A 23,676-nucleotide genomic window follows, 5' to 3' on the forward strand; every position below is an offset into this window, starting at 1 on the left:
GTGCTTCTTTGTTTCATAGATGACATTAAATTTTGTTTTTTAAATGAATGAAAGAGGTCTTCAATCCAATTCTGTATGAAAACGAATTATTTCATTTGGCAAGAGAAGATCCTTTCTTTCATAGGACATGTGGCAAATAAAAAGTAGAATTTTCTTAAATTATACTAAAGTCTCCTAACATTATTGTTTGAGCACATACACAAAATCTGATTGAGCCTTACTCAGCTCAGGATCCGCTATTTCTCTTTTATGTTCAAAGTAATCATGGGAAGTTAACACATCAAAAGAGAAGTCATGAGTTGAGTATTAGGGTTAGAATTTCACACCTTTAGTTAATTAAGGCTTTTTAAACTAATAATTACTGCAGACCTATTTTAGCTCTATTTGTATGTCCTTGGTAAGAGAAAAGACTCAAGTTCAAACTACTTTGAGCTTAAAATGTGGGATTTCTTTTAATACTAAAATGAAGTGAATTTTCTAATATTTATCTTTCCTTAATATATTTACAAATTTAAGGGGTGTAAGGAAGACAAACTTTTGAAAGAGATTTAGAAATCAAATGAGCTTCATTCAAATGAATACATTCCAAGAGTCTTAATAAACACATTTTAGAATTGAGAGGAAGTCTCTACCTCAAGTGAAATCATCCCCTCCAGAGGAAGATATAACTATAGTCAAGTCTCATTCAAAAAGTATTATTTTTTTCCCCAAAAGTATTTTTGAATAATACTGGAAGGTTCTATATGGGATGAAGCATATCATTTGGTCCAAAAAAAAAAAAAAGTTTGGGACTTACTACTAAATGTTCAAAAGCCTGAAGCTTCAAAACTGATGTGAAAAAGCCTCTCCAAGAGAATACTGCTAAACTTAATTAGGGATGAGAATGGTATCTAAGTTGGATATGTAGTCTCCTTTTCCATATGATCTGCTTTGTCTTAGATACTAAGAACTCTAATTTGCCTGAATAAAATAATTTGGCTCTCTTCAGCTTTCTCATCCCATTCAGAAGTAGTATTCTGGAGAGGAAGAGTTGCAAAATGAAGAGTGATATCCAATAAGCCTTTGTCTCCTAGTTCTCATTCACTTACTCAAAATTTCAGATGAAGCCAGGAAGAATGTTCAGCACTACTCTGGTGGATCTGACTGCCTATGGTAAGCCCTTTATTCCATATCAGTTGTAATTGTCCTCCTGAAGTAAAGGGAAAGACCACGTCGACTGAAGGCAGTTATCTTCCAATTGCTATTAAGGCAGTATTTGAAGCTAATTATAAATGTCTGAAAGAAAAGAAATATACAACAAACAAAAACAGCGTCCCTTCTACAACAACTTATAAAATGACAACTATGATATTTTTATAAGAGATTAAAAGACAATACAGATTTATCTACAAAATTTAAAAAATATCCAAGATCATTAAGAATATAATACCTCCATGGGATGTCCCAGTTGTCAACATGCATACCTTTTTTAAAAAATATATTACTTATTTTCTTTTTTCAAAAAAAATGTTACATTCAAAAAATATAAGAGGTCCCCATATACCCATCCCCCTCACTCCACTCCTCCCACATCAACAACCTCTTTCATCATCATGGGACAGTCACTGCATTTGGTGACCATACTTTGGAGAACTGCTGCACTACATGGATAATGGTTTTTACATTGTAGTTTACACTTTCCCCCAGTCCACCCAGTGGGCCATGGCAGGACATACAATGTCCAGCATCTGTCCCTACAGGATCACCCACCCGGGGCAACAAGCATACTTAATGCAGGACACATGCACACTTCAATTTAAGAGATTTTATATTGTGGTAAGGGAAAGAAATTATTTAAAAAGATGTAAGTCAAAAGTAATCTGTTCAAAGAAAAAGAAAAGCCCTCTACATCAACTATAAAAATAAAAAGGTCCTGCTGGCTATTTATGTGCTCCAGAAATAAGTACTAGGTTTCCCATATTGGGAGTTACTTTATGAATGGGATACTTTTAAAAATTTTAGAAGTTAATAAATTTATGAAATATTATAATAAGATATAAAGTATAAAATGAAATGAATGTTGGGATCATAACCATTTAAATAAAAAATTTAAAAAGGAAACACAGGGAGCAGATGTGGCTCAGTGGTTGAGCACTGGCTTCCCACACATGAGGTTCAGGATTCAATTCCCGGTCCCACTACCTCACAAAAAAAAAACGAAAGAAAGAAACACCTAATACACTAAAAATGGTGGGGAGAAAAAGAATAATTTTTTTATTTTCTACAGTATCCTACTTTAATGGGCATAATATTGCTTAAAAAACAGAATATAATCTACTACTTTAATTTGTAAAATTATATTTTATTCTTCAGTACAATGCCAAAATTGTAGAATAAGAATCAATGTCAGTAAACTTATTCACAAGGAGGATTCGGCTTTATCTTATTCACAGAAACTCAATTTTTATCCTGTACATTAAGAAAATCTTTGTAGACAATGTAGTTGAAAGGTTATTAATAAATGATCATTTATAATATAAAATAAAATATATACAATTAAGAAAAATTATATATATTTAACCAAATCTCTGGCTATCCTGATTATTTAAAAAAACACTCAAATAATTCCTATAATATTTTGATGTTCACATATTTGAGGGTTTCCAAATTAGATCCAGAGAAATGGAATTATGCAATTTAGTAGAACTCTTTGTGACCAATTGTTTAGAACATTTACACAATGAAAGGAGGTAGAAGTCAATTTTACAAATAGAGTAAACATTTATTTTAAAAGCTAATATTTTAAGGTATGCCACTGTTATACATATTGGCCCATATGGAATTGCCAAATAAATTCATTGCACTGACTGAGAGATAATTATGGATATGAAAATGGTCTACCAAATTAAAACAAAAGAAACCAAAAATCCCTATATATAAAAATCATAAACTGTTCTCACTCCCTAATACAGACCTATTTGAAATCTTGTATTTTACTATCCTTTGACTCAGGACTTTTTATAATGTATAATGTTGACTGTACTCACTGCACTTCATGAATCCAAAGATACATCCACTGAAATTAAAGACTAACAGTTTCAAACTTTTAACAATGATTTCCATTTATCTAAAAGGTACAAGTATAGAAAGATGAAACTGACATTCTTATTATATACCCATCATAATTATTACTTGATCTAAGTGAATAATGTGTGCACACTTAACATCTTATTTAAACTCAATAGGACCATTATTGCTTTTGAGCTATAATAAATTCATTTGCAAGAAAATTTGTAAGACAAAAACTGAGGTTTGAGGGTGCACTAGACAAAGTACCCAACAACAAGGTGGGATGGCTCTTTCTGGTTCTCTTCCCATCATCAATTAACACAAAACTTCATCATAGGATTTAAGTCAGGCAAACAACTATAGTGACTTCTATGTATAGGAGCCATTCTTTAGTGTTTGTGATCTTGGGATGTAGATACAGTAGCATATTTTTCATGTTGAACACTGAGGTCCCAAGTCACAGATTTACAATAGCTCCACCTATAAATTTTAATAACATGACCTTAAAATTATCAGTGATATGTGTTTTGGACTAATTCAAAAGGTAAAACTGATGAAATCCTAAATATTTTAAATACAGAAATAAACTAAAATTTAATTTTCCTTTTGTATAAGAAATACTGCAAGTTAGCAACATTACTTTAGATTTACATTTGTTATATCTTTATCTAAAGTAAGCCCCTATTTAATTTCATGTATAGGCTATTATAAATTAGATTATTTATCCATAGTGATAAATGTCCCCAATTTCAGGAGTTTCACAAATTTTCCCTCCTGCCAGTTTTCAATGTTACACAATATCAAGTAGACGCTAATCAACCATTACAAACTCAGCAAACATCTTGCAAACAAGTAGTTTAACATTTTTCCTTTTAGAAAGGTCTTGCACCTAAGCAAAGCTGGAATGTAAAAGCTAATGAAGACATTTTCAGACTTTTTCTTTCTCAGATATACAAAATATGCCTCAATAGGCTGTGTTCCTTCTAGCTTCTAGTATAAGCAGCAGGTTTTGTTTGATTATGGCAAGGGAGAGCGCAGTAGCAGCATGACAAATACAAATTCAACCTCTGATAACAATAATGACTATCTTAATAGTCACTGTTTTTATTTATTTACTTATTACAAAAAGATCAGAATACTATTGTGATAAAAGCAATAATCAAATTCTTGGATATTCACATATTTCTTAATCCTAGTATACAAGATGTTGATTTCTATTTATATGGAATGAATGCTAGGCAGACAGAAATTTTAAAAGAAGATATAATTTTTAGCTGTTTTTTGTAAGTTCAATATTTTAAAATCTAGAAGTCATTTTCAAAGACTAATGATTTATAGAAATAAAAACCTGGTCAACCAAAGAATGAGAAGAGACTCAGAACCAATGGGCTGAACAAATTAAATAAAAAGTTCAACAGTTAAACCAATTATCTACTATAACCTAATATAAGCTTAATATAAGAAAAAAGTTAAACATAAGTTGAAGTAAATAGTTCCTTTGTTGATCCTAAAGTACAGTAATCATAAGGGATTAAATAACATAATTACTAATAGTCATTCCTTTTTAAGAGGTTTTTCTTTTAGTACAGATGATATACTAAGGAAACAGGACAAGACAGTTTCATACAATACGAAAATTTTAAAAAGCTTCAGTATACATTCAAAACATAAAATAGATTTGATCATAGATCTTTCAGAGAAATAGATATTTTTCCCATTACTCTGAAAAAACATATGTTTACTATAAAAATTCTCCTACTAATATGACTTAAGTCATAACTTTTAATAATAGGAATGTATCATACTTATATAAGTTAAATAAATTGACTATAAAAACATCTTTTGTCATTGTTTCACAAAATATATATGTAAATATAAAATAAAACAATAAAAAGTGAACCAAAGGAATCTAAGAATCTTTTTTTTTTCATTCTCAGATTGTAAATTATTTCACCTAATCTAATCTTCCATGACAAATCATGAATACTTTTTATAATAATAGTTTGACAACCTATACAATTTTGGAATAGAAAAACAAATTGATTGTTTCATATTAAGTTTATTATTATTGAAAGAAATTTGACAAAAATATTTTAAAAATGCTAAATAAATATAAAACATTGGCTAATCTTAATCTTTTTTTTTACACAATGGCATTACATTACAGCCAAGAAAATGTACATAGAGAATATTAAGAAAGACGTTTTGCTAACAAATGGGCAAATAATCTAAAATAAAAGAAAATTAGTGAACATTAAAAAATGTTTTCAAATCTAATTTTAAATCTCAAAGACAAACTGTATTACAAAGCTTTAAGATATATACAAGCAAATGCTATAATATATAGTTGCCTTAATTTGGATGTAAAATACACTTTTCTCGTGCCCAAACAATGCAAATATTTTGCTTTTTGAAGATGTGTAGGAAACATTTTAAAAGGAAAAAATATTAACCTCCCTAAAAATGGACACAAGCTGTTATGGTAGCGGTCATACAAACATGTTAATGAAACATTCCAAATAAAACAACAAAGAACATATAAATTTTAACAGTTCAGATCTGACTAATCCTCCTCCTCCTCCTCCTCACTACTGCTACTGTGAGTCATAATCCACTCCCTGTAGGCCTGAATTTTCTGTAAGCATGGTAAAGGAAAAGAGAAGCACAAAGGTTAGTTAAATATGGCAAACTGCTTGGAAAACAGGTAGAATTGTGTTTAAGAAGTCAGAAAAATTTCAAAGCAGATTTTTAAACTGTGACTCAGGTGTAATTATGGGAATAATATTCCATTACTTAATATAAATAAGACTAAAGTTAATTGCTTGGTTTAACTCAATGTATAAAACAGTTTGATGATACCAATAAGGTATTCTAGGAACAAATTAAAATGATCATTCTATATATCTCTAGTAGGCAACTTTCATGGACTACCTAGAAGGCACAATAATGTGCTGTTTTTGGGATAGAAAGATATACAACAAAAGAGTTTGTTATGTTAAAATTATTACATGTGGACACATAATTTAGTAAACAGTGAGAGCACCTATTTTTTAGAAAATGAGAAAAAAGGGGAAGCATTTGGAAGCTTTTCTCATTTTCTAAGGACACTATCATTAAATTACTTAGATTAAACCAAGGCAGGGGCATTTTAAATCCTGTTTACATGCTATCAACTCCTTTTCCACAGTACTGGTAATTCATATATTTCCAAATATAAGCAACAGGGTTTTGATTCAAAAAGCATCACATGCACCAAACAACAAATCAGTTCCTAACCTGTTCCCTAAGAATGAGGATGTACTTTCAAACTCTCCTCACCATTCATCCTCTCTTCATCCTAAATTTATTAAAATTGCTTCTCAAGAAATATTTTTAGTTTTTTAAAAAGCCAGTTGAAAATTATTTAGCATTCAGTCTTATAAAATGTAACATACCAACTGTGTTCTAATGAGGAAGGTAGAAATGTGTTTCAACTATATTAGCTACAGGAGACAATGATATACTGTCATTGTGGAGATGGCACAAGTGCTCCTGAGTACAGCCTCTCACTGGATTGCTAGTTGTATACCAAGATGCAATTATTTTGATGCTTTAGAAACATTCTGAACACAGTATAAAATCACTTTACAACATACTGTCTATTAAATATATGGAAATGTTCTATTTTAATAGGTGGAAGACTCAGAGAAGAATTTGTAAGTATTTTTTATGTAAAATTATATGCTCTACTTGCAGTGGAGAAAAATATTAAAGCTTTAAATTTTTACCCTGAACATTAAACATGACAACATTTTAAAATATCAAGGCTATTGAAGGAAGGACCAACTCTCCACAGAGTATTATTACCATTAATATTTTCAAGTCTATACAATATAATGACTATTTGTATATTTTCAAACAAATGGTTTCTGTACAGAAACCACAAAAATGCTTTTAAAACGGTATAGCCTAGTGTATGATTACTGTTACCTACACCATAGTTCATATTTTAAAAATTCCAATTTACCAAGTAAGAAAGTTGTTAAACAGATAAAATAGTCTATCCTCAAACTATTATTACAAAACTAATTTTCCTTACTAAAAGAGTTGGTTTTCATGTGAACTGCTTATCAAATTCTACAAGGTTTTACATATAGATTATACAAGAATAAAGCACAAGGGCCATGGCCATTTTAGCATCTTTAAAAGAAATATCTGGAAAGCATATGAACCCAAGAATAATTTACAATAGCAGTGGTTCTGATTTTTTCCCCTCATTCATACCTAATTTGACATGAGTGTTATATCTACTATAGAACTATCAGGGGATTGATAAATATAAGTAATCTGAACAGAAACTGCCTAATTAAATAAGCACCACCAATTATGAGGGTATATAAGAACATCGCCTTTCAACAAATCTCACAAATCCAGTGTAGAGCTAAGAATACCCTATAAAAAGACCAGATTCACTATAAGTCCTACATAAAAAGTTACCAAAAGCTTTTCTTTGTACCCAAAATACTGAAACAGCCGTACGTAGTTTGTAAATTTAAGACTAAAATCTACTGTTGGCTTTCACTTGCAAAGTCATGCATTAACTGTTTTCATATCAAACTTTTTGAGGCCTGTAAAAAAGAAAAAAAAATCTTATAGTAAATAAATGTAAATGTATATCTAAGTAAATGTAAGAAATTTATACATGGAATTAAGCAAAACATATAAAACCCCAAATAATCTATTATATATTATATATTTAAAGCACTATATAGTTACTAAAAAACAAAACAAAAAACAAAAAAAACCTAATGCAACTAAACTAATCTTAATATATAAGCTATTTCTTCACCTGCAACATTTGATTTCCAGTACCATCTCTCAACCTATAAGGTCTGATAACTCCATCTTCATTAAAGAACCGAGGGGGTCGCAGACTTGCCACTTCATCAGATGTGTCTGTAGCTCTATAGGAAAAAAATGTAACTTTATTTTAAAATTTGTTTAAAACCTCAAATACACTATAAAATACACTTAAAGGGATTTTCTTTTAGCTAAAATATGAACATCACATCACTATGCTATTTTTTTAAACTTTTTTGTCATAAATAAATGTTCTCTAGAAAAATGCAGAACTATAAAGTTTGCTTATAGATTTTCTTACTTTCAAGATTAAAAAAAATCAGCAAGTATAACAGTTTTACTTCATTTTCCCAGTTAAACAATTATTTTTATTCTTGTCCTAATATGCCATCTAGTTCCCCCAGTACAATACTAAATACAAAAGACTGCCGGCATCCTTGTCTCATTTCTGACTTTAAGTAAAAGTTTCTAAAACTTTCCATGAAGTACAGACATAAAGCTACCTTTTTGTTTTACTTGTTTTTTAAAGACATCTTTTATCAAGCCAAGAAAGTTCATTTCTCCTCTTACTTTGCTTTTTTGGTCCTTAGTTACTGTTACTATTTTTAAAAAATTCTGAATGATCAATGAATTTTAACTAAGAATTTTTTTTCTGGTCACTGTCGTGATCATAAGATTTATTTCTTAAAAGTCTATTAATGTTATAAGTTATATTACATGGCTTTCTAATGTTCAAATATGTTTACATTCCTCATAAACTCTACGTGGGGTGATGTGTACTATTTTAAACAAATACATGAATTGTTGAATATTTTATTTAACTTTTTTATTGTAATAAGTGAGAATGGCTAATCTATTTATTTGTTCATTCAACAAATATTTATTAGGAGCCTACCACACAATATATCTATATGTATGAATATATCCAAGACACTATCAAGAAAGTGAAAGACAAACTGCAGAAAGGGAGAAAATAGGGTCAAGCATCCAGAACATATAACAAACTCTTATAACTCAAAAATAAAAAGACAAATAATCCAATTTAAAAATGGGCAAAAGATTGGAATAGGCATTTTTCCAAAGAAGATATACAAATGGCCAACAGGCACATGAAAAGATCCTTAAATCATTAGTCATTAGGGAACACAAATCAAAACTACAATGAACCAATATAAGGTGTTAATAATAGGGCAGTATGTGGGAATCCTGTATTCTGTGCATGATTGTTCTATAAGTCTATAACTTCTCTAATTAAAAAGTACCCACCAGGTTGGTGATAATGAAAAAAAGAGCAAAGAAAAGTGTTAGAGGATGTGGAGAAATTGGAACTTTCTACATTGTTAGTGGGGTTAGCCATTGAGGAAAACAATTGAGTGTTCCTTACTACGGCAGTTTGAGATTATTTATGAATTCCAAAAAGAGTTTGTTTTTAAACTACTCTTTTTCTCTGGGCATGATACCCTTTGATTGTGTTAAATTCAAAGGCTTTATGTTCACTTGATTAAATCAAGATTAGGGCTTTGAATTGACCATTAGGGTGAGCAGGGTTGAGTCCCCGCTCTTTTGGTGGGCTATATAAACAGACGTTCAATCAGGAACACAGAAGTAGACACGCAAGAAGAGAGAGAGAGCCCCATAGACACAGCAGAGGCCCAAGGAAGAGGAGCCATTTGCCTGTTCGTTTACAGCTGACCTTGTGAACAGAAGAGAATAGCTGAGTTGGGAAAGAAACTAGGCCCAGGAAGAGAGGCAAGCCCTATGGAGATAGGAAGAAGCTGGACCCTCTTCCTCTTTTAAGAAAGAGGAAGGCTGAACCTTACCAGACATCATCCACCTCTTGCTTCAACACATGGCAACAGATTTTGGTAAGGAAGTATCTCTTATGGTACAATGAGTTGGACTCTTTAGGGCCTTGTAACTATAAGTTTCTACCCCAAACAAATATCCTTTATAAAAGCCAACAGATTTCTGATACTTTGTATTAGCACTTCTTTGGCTGACTAATACACTTACCTAGTTAAAGAGAGTTACAATATGGCCCAGAAATTCTACTCCTAGAATTCCACCCAAAAGAACTGAAAACACATGGCCAAACATGAATACACATAGCAGCATTGATAATAGTAAAAAAGTAGAAAGAACAGGTAAACAAAGGTGGTGTATTAGTCAGCCAAAGGGGTGCTGATGCAAAATACCAGAAATAGGTTGGTTTTTATAAAGGGCATTTATTTGGGGTAGGAGCTTGCAGATACCAGGCCACATAAAGCATAAGTTACTTCCGTCACCAAAGTCTATCTGGAGCAAGATGGCTGACGTCTGCGAGGGTTCAGGCTTTCTGGGTTCCTATGTTTCTGGGGCTTGCTTTTCTCTGGGCTCAAGGTTCCTTCTTTCCTGGTGCTGACTTCCTGGGTCTTCAGCATCAAACTCTTAACATCAGAAATCCCCAACTCTGTTCTTCACTATGCCTTTTATCTGTGAGTCTCCACCTACCAAGGGGTGGGGACTGGGTGGGGACTCCATGCCCTAATGATAGCTCAATCAAGCCCAGGTACAGATCAGATCACAAACATAATCCAGTATTTCTTTTTGGAATTCATCAATTATATCAAACAGCTATATTCTACCCTCTGAATTCCAAAAAGTTATTACAATATTCAAAAAAGCCTTAAATCCGCTACAATGCAAGTGCTAAATCATATTATAATCAATTTAAAGAAACTCAGTTTGTCTTGCTGCAAAGTCCTGTCTGTTATAGATCTCTGAAACTTACAAAACAATTTATCTGTTTCCAATACACAAATGGACTGACATAGGATAAACGTTTTCATTGTAATAAGGAGAAATTGGGAAGCAAACATGAGTCACGTGTCCTTTGCAGTTCAGTAAACCTGCAGGGCAACCTCCATTCGATTTTAAAGTCTGAGGGTTATTCTTAAGAAGATGGTTTCTTCTCCTTGGTGCCATATGGGGACCCACCCTTTCCACGGTCTTGCCCAACAGCCATTTTCTTGGTTCCACCCTCATCAAGCATTTGGGTGTCGACCAAGCTCCAGACCTCTCCCTTCAAGAGTGTTGGGGTAATTGCCACACCTTACCCAATCTTTGAGTTAGTCTTAACCCCCTAGCACAGTGATGTGAAGACAACACTCCCCCTAACCTTTGGCATATAGGCTCAACACTCTCAGAGCAATGAGCTGACCACTTTGGGGGACAGGTCTACCCTGCTCAGACCTGTGGGTTGCTAACCTTAACTGCCCTAATCCTTGGGGAATGTGCTCTACCCTCTCTGTACCCTGGGGTAGCAAAACTCTCCCAGAATATCGGGTGGGAACATCCACCCTCTTCAACTGCTGGGGCAAACTTGCCCTCTGTGTACACAAGGGTGGGGTTCCTCTCTTGGCCCAAGGTGATGTCCTAATTCTAGATCTCAGCTTCCATGGTTTTCCTCTTAAAGCTCTTTCTCCTTCAATCTCTCCATGTCCCTTTTATTCCAGGCTGACAGTGGTTTTGTTCATAGAGCTCTCTCAAAAAGTCTGTTGGTTAACATGCAGAAAACAGGGGTGCAAGCCATCAGACAGTAAGACTTTCCACAATTCTTTCCAACATAACTGCATCTTAAATCCTGATTTACAAGTTCAGTTAAGCTTTCCAATGGGGCACTTTCACCTGGGAGCTTAATCTCCAGAGGCTTGGAATTTCCACAATCAGCTTCTAGTCTTTTTGAGCCCAACAGTTTCGTCCTCAGCATATCTCTCTCGACTAGCATTTTGCTATAAGCTGCAAGCAGAATCCAAGCCACATTCTCCGGGTTTACTTTGGAAATTTTTCAGCTAAATGCCCAGGCTCACCATTTTAAATTTTGCCTTCCATAGAACACCAGGAGTTAATTTTGCTAAATTCTCTGCAACTTCAAAACAAGGATCACCTTTCCTCCAGTTTCCAATAATAGACATATCATTTACTTCTGAGGCATCATAAAAGTCTCTTTAGCATCCACATTGTTATCAACAGTTTCTTCAAAGCACTGTAGGTTTTTTCTTCCAAGCATCTCACAATTCCTCCAAAAAATACCCCTTATCCATTTATAAAACCATTTCAGCATTTGGTAATTGCAAAAGCACTACCCCAGTCCTGGTACCAAATTCTGTATTAGTCAGCCAAAGGGGTGCTGATGCAAAATACCAGAAATTGGTTGGTTTTTATAAAGGGCATTTATTTGGGGTAGGGGCTTACAGATACCAGGCCACATAAAGCATAAGTTACTTCCATCACCAAAGTCTATCTGGAGCAAGATAGATGACATCATCTGTGAGGGTTCAGGCTTCCTGGGTTACTATGTTCCTGGAGCTTGCTTTTCCCTGGGTTCAAGGTTCCTTCTTTCCTGGTGCTGGCTTCTCTTTCCTCTGGGTGCTGATTTCCTGGGTTTTCAGCATCAAACTCTAACATCAGAAATCCCCAACTCTGTTCTTCGCTATGCCTTTTATCTGTGAGTCTCCACCTACCAAGGGGTGGGGACTGGGTGGGTACTCCATGCCCTAATGATAACTCAATCAGGCCCAGGTACAGATCAGATCACAAACATAATCCAGTATTTCTTTTTTGAATCCATCAATTATATCAAACTGCTACAGGTAGTATATCTCAAACAATGGAATACTAACCAGTCATAAAAAGAAGTACTGACATATATTACAACATGGATGAATCTTGAAGACATTATAATACTAAGTGTAATAAACCAGAAACAAGAGGCCACATATTGTATGATTTCATTTATATAAACTATCCAGAATAGGCAAATCCATAGAGACAGAAGTAGATTAGGGGTTATTGCTGGCTGGGAAGGGGGAAATGCTGAGTGACTCCTAGTGGACACAGGGTTTCTTTTAGAGGTGATGAAAATGTTCTGGAATCAGATAGTGGTGACAGTTGAAAATCCTTGTGAATATACCAAAAACTACTAAATTGTAAATTCACTTTAAATGGTGAATTTTATCTCAATTAATAAAATACTTTATTAGAGAAGCAGTATTACAGATTATGGGGGCATTGGAAGGGAGGTGGGCATGGTTATATAAAAGGGCAACATATCTCTGTGGTTCTGGAACAGTTCAGTATTTTGAGTGTGGTTGTGGATCCACAATGTATCCTATAAGAGAAGGGCAGAGGGAGATTTCACAGCCATAAGAAGATAAGGTGATAAGACCATGGAAGTAGAGATTTGAGTAACATGGTCACAAGTCAAGGAATGCCAGTTGTCATCTGAAGTTGGAAAAGTCATGGAATGGATTTGTCCCTAGAGTTTCTGGTGGGAATGTGGCCTTGCTGAAATCTTTATTTTGGCTAGTGAAACTGATTTTGAATGTCTGCCTTCCAAAACTGTGAGAGAATAAATTTCTGTTAAGTCACCAAATCTGTGGAAATTTATTTAAAAGGCCACAGGAATCTAACATAGTTTACAAGGGAACTCTCTGCATTATTTCTTACAATTGCATGTGAATTTACAATTATATCAATAAAAATTTCACTTAAAAATAAAAAAGGGGAAGCGGATATGGCTCAGGTGGTAGAGCTTCTGCCTACCATGTGGGAGGACCTGGGTTCGATCCCTGAGGCTTCCTGGTGAAAAAGAAGAAGAGAAAGCGTGCCCATGCGGCAAGTCAGTTCCTGCATGAATGCCCACATGGTGAGCCAGTGCCCCGCGCAAGTGAGTCACACAGTAAGATCATCAAAAGAGAGCCAAGGGGAGAGTCAAGGTGAAGCACAGCAGAAACCAGGAACTGAGGTGGCGCAATTAACAGGGAAACTCTCTCCCCACCAGAGATCTCCAGTATCAAATCCTGGTGAATCCTAGAGGACAGAAAATGAGAAGACAACACAGACAGCAAAAACAGGAGGGTAGGAGAAGAGGAAGGGGGGTGGGAAATAAAGAAATAAATCTTTAAATAAATAAATAAGACTACACTGCTTTTGTGGTACTTGCATTCTAGTTAGAGAGACATACAAATAAGGTAAAATATGTAGTATATTAAATAGAAATGAGCTAAGGGAAAAAAAAATTAAGGGAAGAGAGATATGGGGTAAGTTGAAGGTTTCATTTGAACAAAGGGAGTGAGCAATACTTACAACTAGGGGAAGAGTACTCTAAGCAGAGGGGACTGCAAATGGTCAGGAAGTGAGAACAATTTCCATTATAAATGCCATATCTGATTTTCATTTTCAGTCTCCTTTGCTGGTTCTTCCTTACTCTCCCAAGTTCTAAATGTTAGTATGGTTAGCTCTCTTTTGTTTCTCTTCTCCGTCCTCATTTCATAGGTCATCTCGTCCAAACTCACAGCTTTAAACATCCACTACAGTCTCACGAATCTCAATTTTTTAACTCTAGCTTGGATTTTTCTCTTCAACTTCAATTCTCTATATTCGACAACCACTTGACATCTCCATTTGGATGTCTAAGAGGCATCTTAAGCTTAATACATTAAAAATGAAAGAACTAATACCCACTTTCCATAAAAGGAATGACACCCCTATCCTTCTAGTAGTTCAGACAAAAACTTTAGAGTCACCCTGTACTGTTCTCTTTCTTTTATATACACCCCCAATTCATCTACAAAATCTGTTGTCATTGCCTTCAAAATAGATGTAGAACATGACCTTTTCAAACAACCACTAGTCCAGTGATTAAATAACCATCATCTCTCACCTAGATTACTGCAAAAGCTTCTTAAGTCCTCTCCTGTTTCTGCTGTGGTCCTTGGCAAGTCAATTCCTTATGTGTTTTCTAATTTTTTAAATTAGATTTCATCTTTGAAGAACCTTGTTCTTTATTGTTATGTTTCCCATATGGAAATCCTATGCTGCACAGACTATGGGAGGATCCTTATAGAAGACATGTATTTCTTTGTTTATGCCAGACACTGTCATATTCTACAAAGTCCTCAGCTTGATGGATACTGGACCCAAAGGGAAATTTACATTTCAACCCCAGATTATGTTTAGATTCAAGCCTAGAGTTTCACCATCTCAGGGAAGACTACATCTCTCAAACTCAAACAAACAAATTTAAGTTTTCCTATTGTCTCCCTTTGCAAGTAGGTAGATTTTTTTTACCTTCTAATTTATCTTTTAAGACTGGCTTTCTACAATGGTTTCAGAACCAACACCTGGTATATTATAAGGATTCTCCAGGGAAAATGAACTGATAAGATATGTTAAAGGAATTGACAAGTCCAAATTACGTAAAGTGGGCTGCAAGCTGGGAACTACAATGAGGTTTTGGTGAATTCCCCAAGTGAAGCTGCCTGGTTGAAACAGAGATGGAAATTCTCCCTTATGACTGCTGAAATCATCAGTTCTCCTTTTAAAGTCTTCAATTCAATGAATGAGATGTTCTCACTGTTGAAGGCAATCTCCTCAGCTGTTTGTAATTTAATCAGCCATAAATGCAATCAACTGAATGATAATTTACATCCATGAACTATCCTCATAGTAATAATTAGGCCAGTGCTTGCCTGACCAAACAAGTAGATAGCATAACCTAGCCAAGTTGACACATGAACTTAAAAGTCACTCCCTATCTGATAAAGACCCAAGTGTCTCACTGCTTATTCCAGAATAGAAAACCAAGCCTCCATGATATTAAAGCTCATGCGTTTACCTCTTTGATTCATAGTCCCTTCTCTGTTTATAACATCTGTCAAATTCCCCTTCCCTAAGCTCATTTTATGAGTTTAGTCATATTCCAAAATTTGTAAAAAATTTGCCTAGCATTTCTACACATTTATTATGAGACATTTCAGCTCATAAATGAAGTTGGAACTCCATTTTATTTTCAAACTTCTTTGTTTCAAGTGTGTCCAATAAGACAATTAATTTTATTGATTTTTTTTCATTTTCATATAAAATTTTGCATCCTTAAAACCAAATATTTTTGAAATCTATATTCAATTTTACTTTGGGTAAATTCCTACTATAAACCTTTGCATATCTTTATTACATAGTCAACATTTAATTAACCGTATTTGAGATAAATACTAGGTAATACTGGCAGCTCTTGGCAGAAGCTTGTATAACTCCCTATATGTTTTGAATTTCTTATGCTTTGATGACTTTTGAACATCTGTAATGAATCTGATTCAGCATATATTTATAAAAGTAAAGTTTTAAGTAGAGAGATTGATTCCTTTTTTCCCATTTTATTTCTAAATGATAAAAACATAAATACTCAATTATGTTGTACACTATGAAGAAAAGCAGCTTGTAAGATGACAATCTTATCCCCACAGACAATACATATCTGTATCAAATGGTAAGCAAGAGGAAACAGAAAAGAAAAAGGTTAGGGATATAACCACCCAACTTTCCAAATGAGGCCTTAGAATGAATTTATTTATTTATAGTATGTGTCATAAATTTCTAGGACAGAGAAAACAATAATGCAACCAGTAAATGTCAGTCTTGGCTAAATTTAATTTGGAGGAAGAGGGAACATATTTAAAATTAATTGCAAAAATGAAGAGAAATAAGGAGAATGGATTTAACAGTTTAAAACAGAATAAGACCAATAAAAGAAGAGTGAAAACAAGCTGAGTTTGACATGAACAATATAAAATGCCATTCTTTATTTTATTTATTCTTCTTCAAAAAGGAAGACAGAATATTTACTAATTTTATTAATGACATATTTTGTTACACTGTATTAGTCAGTCAAAGGGGTGATGATGCAAAGTATCAGAAATCAGTTAGTTTTTATAAAGGGTATTTATTTATGGTAGAAGTTTATAGTTACTAGGCCATAAAGCATAAGTTTCTTTCCTCACCAAAGTCTTTTGCCACATGTTGGATCAAGATGGCTGCTGACATCCGCCAGGATTCAGACTTCCTGGGTTCCTCTCTTCCCAGGGCTTGATTCTCTTTCCTCACAAGGAAGCTCCTCTGTGCGCTTACTTCCTGGGGCTCCAACTCAAGACTCCAGCATCAAAGCTCCAACATCAAAACTCCAACTCTGTCCTTTGCCACGTCTTTTATCTGTGAGTCGCCGCCCACCTAGGTGGCTGGGATGTAATATCCTATTGATATGTTCCAAGCAAAGCCTTAATTGTTATTTAATCAAGTAGAAGTAAATCCTCTGAATCCAATACATTCTAATATGCCAGAGGAAAAGACCAGCTTACAAACATCATCCAATATTTCTTTTTGTAATTCATCAATAGTATCAAACTGCTATATCTTGATTGAAATATATTACAGTAGTGTATGCAGCAGTTTGATATCACTCATAGGTTTACTAGATTAAGTAATTATGTAATTATGTAAACCTCTTGTGTCATAGGGTGAATCATAGGACTCACAAATAAAAAGCATGGCAAAGAACAGAGTTGAGGGTTCTTAATGTTGGAGTTTTGATGCTGGAGTTTGATGCTAAAGCTGGAACCCTGGGAAGCAAGAAACCCTGAATCCAGAGAGAAGAAAGACACTGGAAGGGAGAAACCCAGGAAGACTGAACCCTCATAGATATCAGGAGCCATCTTGCTCTAACACATGAAAATAAACTTTGGTGAGGGAAGCATCTTATTCTTTATGGCCTGGTAATCTTTAAGCTCCTGCCCCAAATAAATACCCTTTATAAAAACCACCCAATTTCTGGTATTTCGCATCAGCACCCCTTTGGATGACAAATATACAAGATAACTGAAAAGCTTGCCTAACATGACAAACCCTTCCTGCCAAGGCTGCTGGGAATTAGTAACAAATAAAAGAGAACTTTATAAAATTGAAATCATGTAATGGCAACTTAAAAAGTATAAAAAAAGAATGAGGGAGATCATTTGAAACCTGCCATACTATATATAGTGCTTATAATTCAGTGCCCCAAACAAAATGGCAGATTTATTTAATTTCTAATTACCTAAGCATTTTACTCATATTACACAGCAATATCTTTGCTTTTACCTTTTTATTCCCTGGAATGTACTGCTAGCCATGTCTATGATGCCTCCAGTTGGTCTTGCCACTGCTCCCACTAAACCTTTCCCAACACCTTTAAAGAAACCAGCTGCTCCTTCTTTTTGAGCTCCTAGTGGGGAAAGTTTTAAACACACGGAACAAGAATAAATAACTTGGAAAGACATGGTAATATGCATAATCCAAAGTACTACTATACTTGCCTTTAATTGGTTTTGTCACAATTCCTGTTATACCACTTACAAAACCCTAGAAAGAAAGCACAATTGAAAAATTTACAATACTCTCACATGATGCCTTAAAGAACCAACTCTGGCTTACATAAAAATTATGGAGTTTGCTATCTAGATACCACAGGAATTAATATATTTCCTACATATTTTATTTAAACAAAGATTTTGGAGGCTATTGACATTTTATATATATACCACCCACTGTTCTACCATCTAAATAATACTTTAAGAAGTGAGAATTATATGTCTATTTTTCTTATTCACAGAATGCAGGTTTAAAAGATATACCCTAAAACATCCCTAACTGTGAAACTTCTTACAGAAACCAAGCCTTTTCCTCCACGAGTGATGCCTTCTCTAAGACCAGCTGGTTGTTTATTCATAGCTTCTCTTCTCTTCTGCTGGTAGTCTTCGTCCATAGTCATAGCTGCTACCCCTTTAGCCATAGCACTGGTGATTTTGGAGGCAGCACCAGCTAATCCACCTAGCAGAAATTACAGTATTTTTAATAAAAACAAATATGTCATTACTTTCTAGCACAATAATACTTGGTAGGCATTATTTTTCTTACCAACTGCTCCACCAACTAGTGCCTTTAGTCCCAGTGCCATTCCTTCCACAAACTCTTCAGGACCCTGAATGGCTCCCTAAAGGATCAAAAAGAATATAAAGTTGTATATATTACTTTTTTTTAGGTACCAGGGCTGGGGATTGAACCCGGGACCTCAAACGTGGGAAGTTGGCACTCAGCCACTGAGGTACATTGGGTCCCCTGGGTTGGATTTTTCATTGGTTTGTTTTGTTTTTAGAAATAGCCAGACATTGAAACCAGGTCCTCATGTGTGGAAAGTAGGCACTCAATCTCTTGAGCTATACTTTTTCATTACCCTATACATGTGTAACCAAGAATAAGCAAGGTTTAAAATTTTGACAAAAATTTTTAAGAGTCACAGAACAATTTTTCTGTGATTAATAAATAAATGCTTTGCACAGTTTCAAGCTTGTGTGGTTATTTTTATGGTCCCTACAACTGTGCAAAGCAAGAGAACACAGTGATCTTCCTTATGTTGTAGCTTGAAGTTATCTACCTCTTATAATCTAACACAACATTAAAATCCAGTATATCTTAGCAAAGTTTTAAGGTTAAATTTTGAGAGAAAAGGCAAAAATTAAACACACCCCCAAAACTACCTTTGTTTGCAGGAAAATGTGTTTTTTTTTTTTGCATGTTTTCCAAAATGTATTTACACCAACACCTCAAGTTGAAAACAGGAATCCATTATCATTCAGTTCAAAAATATTAGCTGATGTGTCACACAACTCTAAGAGAACTATTTTACCTGATAAGGTTCATAAAAAAATGCTTCTACACCTTCAGAAAATTCTCTGATTAAGCCAAAGGGATTTCCCAAAACTTCAAGTCCAAGAATGAGTACATACATCTGCTTAATGGCCTAAAAAATGAAATATGAACATTAATCAATATAATCAAAACTAATATTTTTTCTTATGGATATTCAGGACGCAGATCTAGTTTTTTCAATCCAACATTCTTATCACCAACTTTAACAACTAAACACTTTCACCTTATTCATCAAAATTCTTCGTTTTAAAAAAGCAATTTGGTATTATAGTATTGGAGATAATGACAATAAACATATATAAAGCTTTAGAATATTTAAAATATGTTCATTTTTACAACTCTGTGTGAAAGTTATTACTAACTGTGATTTTATAGAACGGAGAAACATACAGGTTAAATAATGCCCAGGGTCACAGAGCTAGTAAATGCCCAAACTGAGAACATGCTCAGTGATCTGTCCACTAAGCCACAGTTGCTTCAGATAATTTTTAAGTTATACCATAAAATACAGTAATCTTTCCAAAGTGAATTCCATTAAAATAATTTATATAGCTAATTAAAGAAATCAATTACATGGAAAATGCCCTGTGCTCATCAACTAGTTACTAATTAATAGTTTTCACTGAACCCACTTTTAAATTCAAAATAAATCTGGTAAATTAATATTTTATTTAAAGATTTATTTATTTATAGTCCACACTGACCCAGAAAATGATTTCTGGAAAGAAAATCAAAATACTGCTTGGACTCAATTTTTTCCTCCTATTAAACATGTTTATATTTTTAAAAATGACTATTTATTGCTTTTCTAAATCTACATTATATATATGTGTACACATATAAATTTCACCAGTCTATATCACACTGTCCCTTTGTAAGATAATCTCAGACGAACCTGTTTTGAATAGTGTCTTATTACTTCTGACTGTAGTTCAGGTGTTGTATGGAACTGATAGTTGAGTTCAAAAAATGCAAGCCTGAAAAAAACCAAACAAATGCACACATATGTATGTGTGTGTGCGAATGAAGAGAGAAAGAATGTTAACATTAACAAATGGTTTAATTTTCTCTAGAAACTTTTTCTCCTCATCTTTGCCTTCTAGTACATTTTCTCACATCAATAAAAAAAATCTACTCTTTTACATATATCTCTGCACATTTTGATCAAAAAAACAGTAAGAATCTGATACATGCTTTGGATCTTCTTATCAGATAAACCACTCATATACACAATTTTTCATATAACTTAAAGGGCTTCTAAGAGCCCCTGAAGCCCATTTATCCACCACTATAGAAGTATTTCACAACTGTTTGTCAAGGCCCATGTAAAAAATATCTGACACATTGAGGTAAATGGAAGAGGTTACTCAAGAATGACAGGGCTCAGTTGCTTCAGGTCCTGTCTGGTCATCCCAAGAGCTGAAGAATCAGCTCAGTGTCCTTGTAACGTATTCACAGCATTTACCCAATCCAGTAACTGGGAAGTTCTATGCTAAGGGATTCAAAGTCAACAAAATTAGTATCCTTATTTCTGGTGTCTTCAAACTTATTTTATTTTACTTTTATCTTATTTTATCTAGGTTTAGCTACCTTTTACTTGACTCATTAAGTCCTGATACTGGTTCTCAATTGAATCAGTTCTAGATGTTATCTGAAAAGGTCATTCTGTTCTATAGTCTCAGACCTTTGAGTCTTTTTGTTTAGATACTCTAATAGCTTCCCGTTATGACTCACAATAAAATGAAAATTCTTGACTACAACTTTAATCTGACCCCTTATTTCTCTTATCACCACATTGATTCTGTTCTAGTCACAAACACTTGAAGGATCCTATTGGCCTCTAAGGCACATCTTTCAAGCACCATACCTTTGGGTACATATATCTTAAGAATCCTTCCCTAGGTCAGAAAGACAGTATCCTTACATAATGCACAAACTTGCATGGTCCATGGTCTTGCTCAAGGAAATTATCTAACAATTATTCTGTTATTTATTAGTTAAGGGTTTATAAGAAGTATTTTTGGTATAGTTAATATTTAAATAGTATTTCATTTAGAGTAAAAACTTAATTTTGCTTACAATCTCCAACATATTTACACTCTCAGCTAAAGAGTTTTACAGAAAGTATACTTTTCATTAATTTATATATTTGAATATTACACATACTTAAAAACTACATCTTGTACATCTGTAAGAGTGGCGCCAATACTCTTCAGCAAAAGATTTAAAGAACGAACTGGAATAAGTCCACCATGTTGTTTTGAATCTTTAGTTTCTTCTCTACCCGAACTTAGTGAAACACTTAAATGCAACTGAAGAGATAAAGAGAGAAATATTTTAAGTATCTTCTTAATATTGACAATTTAATTTTTAAACATCAATTTTAAATTCATTACACCATATTTTCAAATTTACTTGAATTATGCATGTAAGTAGAAATAATACTATAGCTCTTTTTATGAAATTTGCAATTCAAAAATTTAAGATTATGCATTAATAATATTAAAAACTAGAAGTTGAAGTTGCTGAAAACTCTTACCTCAAAAACTGTACATTTGAACTACTAAAATTCATGTGAAGCCTGATAAAAACCATTTTATGTTGTATATAGATACGATATATATGCTTGTATAATTTTCAAGTATTACATAATTAACACAGAAATTGTGTTAAGAACTAATTTACATTTTTTCCATTGTGATCTTTAATTCTTTTTGTTTTAAGATTTATTTCTCCCCCTTCCCCTTCTCCTGCCCTATTTTTTAAAAAATTTATTTAAATATATCACCCACACACACATAAACAATAAGTGTACAGTAATAGTTGTGAACTTACAAAACAAACATATATAACATCATACAGGACTCTCATAGCTCACCCTACCACCAACACCTCACATTGTTGTTAAACCTTTTTAACTAATGATTAAAGAGCACTGTCAAAATTTTACTACTAACCAAAGTATTTTCCCCCAACCCTCCCTATTATTATCTTTATATCATTTATATATGAACATATATAAACAATTAAGTGTATTGCAAAAGTTGTGAACTTACAAAGCAAACATGCATAAACTCATACAGGGGAGTCCCATACATCAACCCTCCACCAACACCCTGCATTGTCGTGAGATGTTTGTTACAAATTACAAAAGAATATTGTCAAAATCTTACTACTGATCATAGTCCTTATCTTACATTTGGTGTGTTTCCCCCCCAACCCACCCCTTTATTATTTTTTAAATATATTTTTTATGAAAGAAGTTGTGAACTTCTAAAATAATCATGCACATGTGCAGAATTCCCAAACAAACTCCTCTTTCAGCACACCACACTGTGGTGGAACATTTGTTACATGTTAAGATAATATCATCTGATTGTTACAATGTCCACAGTATCCATTTGTCTCACATTTTCCATACTGCCCCATTGCCAACACAGTATATATTTGGCATAGATGCAAGAATATTATATTACCACTAAACACTGTCCATAGGTCACTCCAGTTGTATTTTTCTCATGCGTTCCCAACACACTGCAGTAGTGATGTACATTTGCTCTAGCTCACAAAGGACACTCTTGCATCTGTACTATCAACCACAGTTCTCATCCATGTCTTGGTTTACTGTGCCATTCTGTTCCTAGATTATTCTCTAGCATTCTGTCAATTGGCATTTACATAACTAGACTACCATTTTTTTCAGCCACATCCCCATTTATAAACTAGCTATTACTATTTGTTACCATCTACTCCATACATTTCCACACTTTTACAGTAAAGCTAATTAAAACTTCTAGATACATTAAACATCAGTAGTCCATCTCAGTCCTTTTCTTATCTCGGTTAAGAATCCACCATCTACCACCAGGGCTTGAAGATATTTTCCTATAAAATTTCTTCTATAAGTTTTATGGTTCTTGCTTTAATTTTTAGGTTTTCATCCATTTTGAGTTAATTTTTAGATAAGGTGTGAGACAGAGGTCCTCTTTCCTTCTTTCAGCTATAGACATCCAGCTCTTTCAGCACCATTTTGCTGAATGGACTGTGTTTCCCCCCCAGCCCACCCCTTTATTATTTTTTAAATATATTTTTTATGAAAGAAGTTGTGGACTTATAAAATAATCATGCACATGTGCAGAATTCCCAAACAAACTCCTCTTTCAACACACCACACTGTGGTGGAACATTTGTTACACGTTAAGATAATATCATCTGATTGTTACAATGTCC

At 33.8% G+C, this 23,676-nt stretch overlaps 1 protein-coding gene across 6 annotated transcripts in view; it reads right to left on the minus strand.

Moving 5' to 3' along the window:
• Positions 1-23,676, minus strand: part of VPS13A (vacuolar protein sorting 13 homolog A) — a 293,093-nt gene that overhangs the window by 25,962 nt on the left and 243,455 nt on the right. Inside the window, exons 61-69 of one of the 6 annotated variants that reach the window (XR_011649379.1) lie at positions 21,613-21,758; positions 20,342-20,423; positions 19,424-19,537; positions 18,655-18,730; positions 18,404-18,567; positions 18,054-18,099; positions 17,839-17,962; positions 7,877-7,991; positions 1,089-1,275 (exon numbers count right to left, since the gene is read on the minus strand). Coding sequence is in view for 3 of the 6 variants with exons in the window: in XM_058301628.2 (XP_058157611.1) it covers positions 5,612-5,683; positions 7,877-7,991; positions 17,839-17,962; positions 18,054-18,099; positions 18,404-18,567; positions 18,655-18,730; positions 19,424-19,537; positions 20,342-20,423; positions 21,613-21,758 (939 nt within the window). In the remaining 3 variants the exon portion in view is untranslated. Of the gene's footprint in view, positions 1-1,088; positions 1,276-2,740; positions 7,656-7,876; positions 7,992-17,838; positions 17,963-18,053; positions 18,100-18,403; positions 18,568-18,654; positions 18,731-19,423; positions 19,538-20,341; positions 20,424-21,612; positions 21,759-23,676 lie in introns of those variants that run through there. The other 5 variants (XR_009186770.2, XR_009186769.2, XM_058301628.2 and 2 more) reach the window with 5 other exon arrangements.

The sequence above is a fragment of the Dasypus novemcinctus genome, chromosome 8 (genome assembly GCF_030445035.2).
Source record: "Dasypus novemcinctus isolate mDasNov1 chromosome 8, mDasNov1.1.hap2, whole genome shotgun sequence".
Taxonomy (NCBI): domain Eukaryota; kingdom Metazoa; phylum Chordata; class Mammalia; order Cingulata; family Dasypodidae; genus Dasypus; species Dasypus novemcinctus.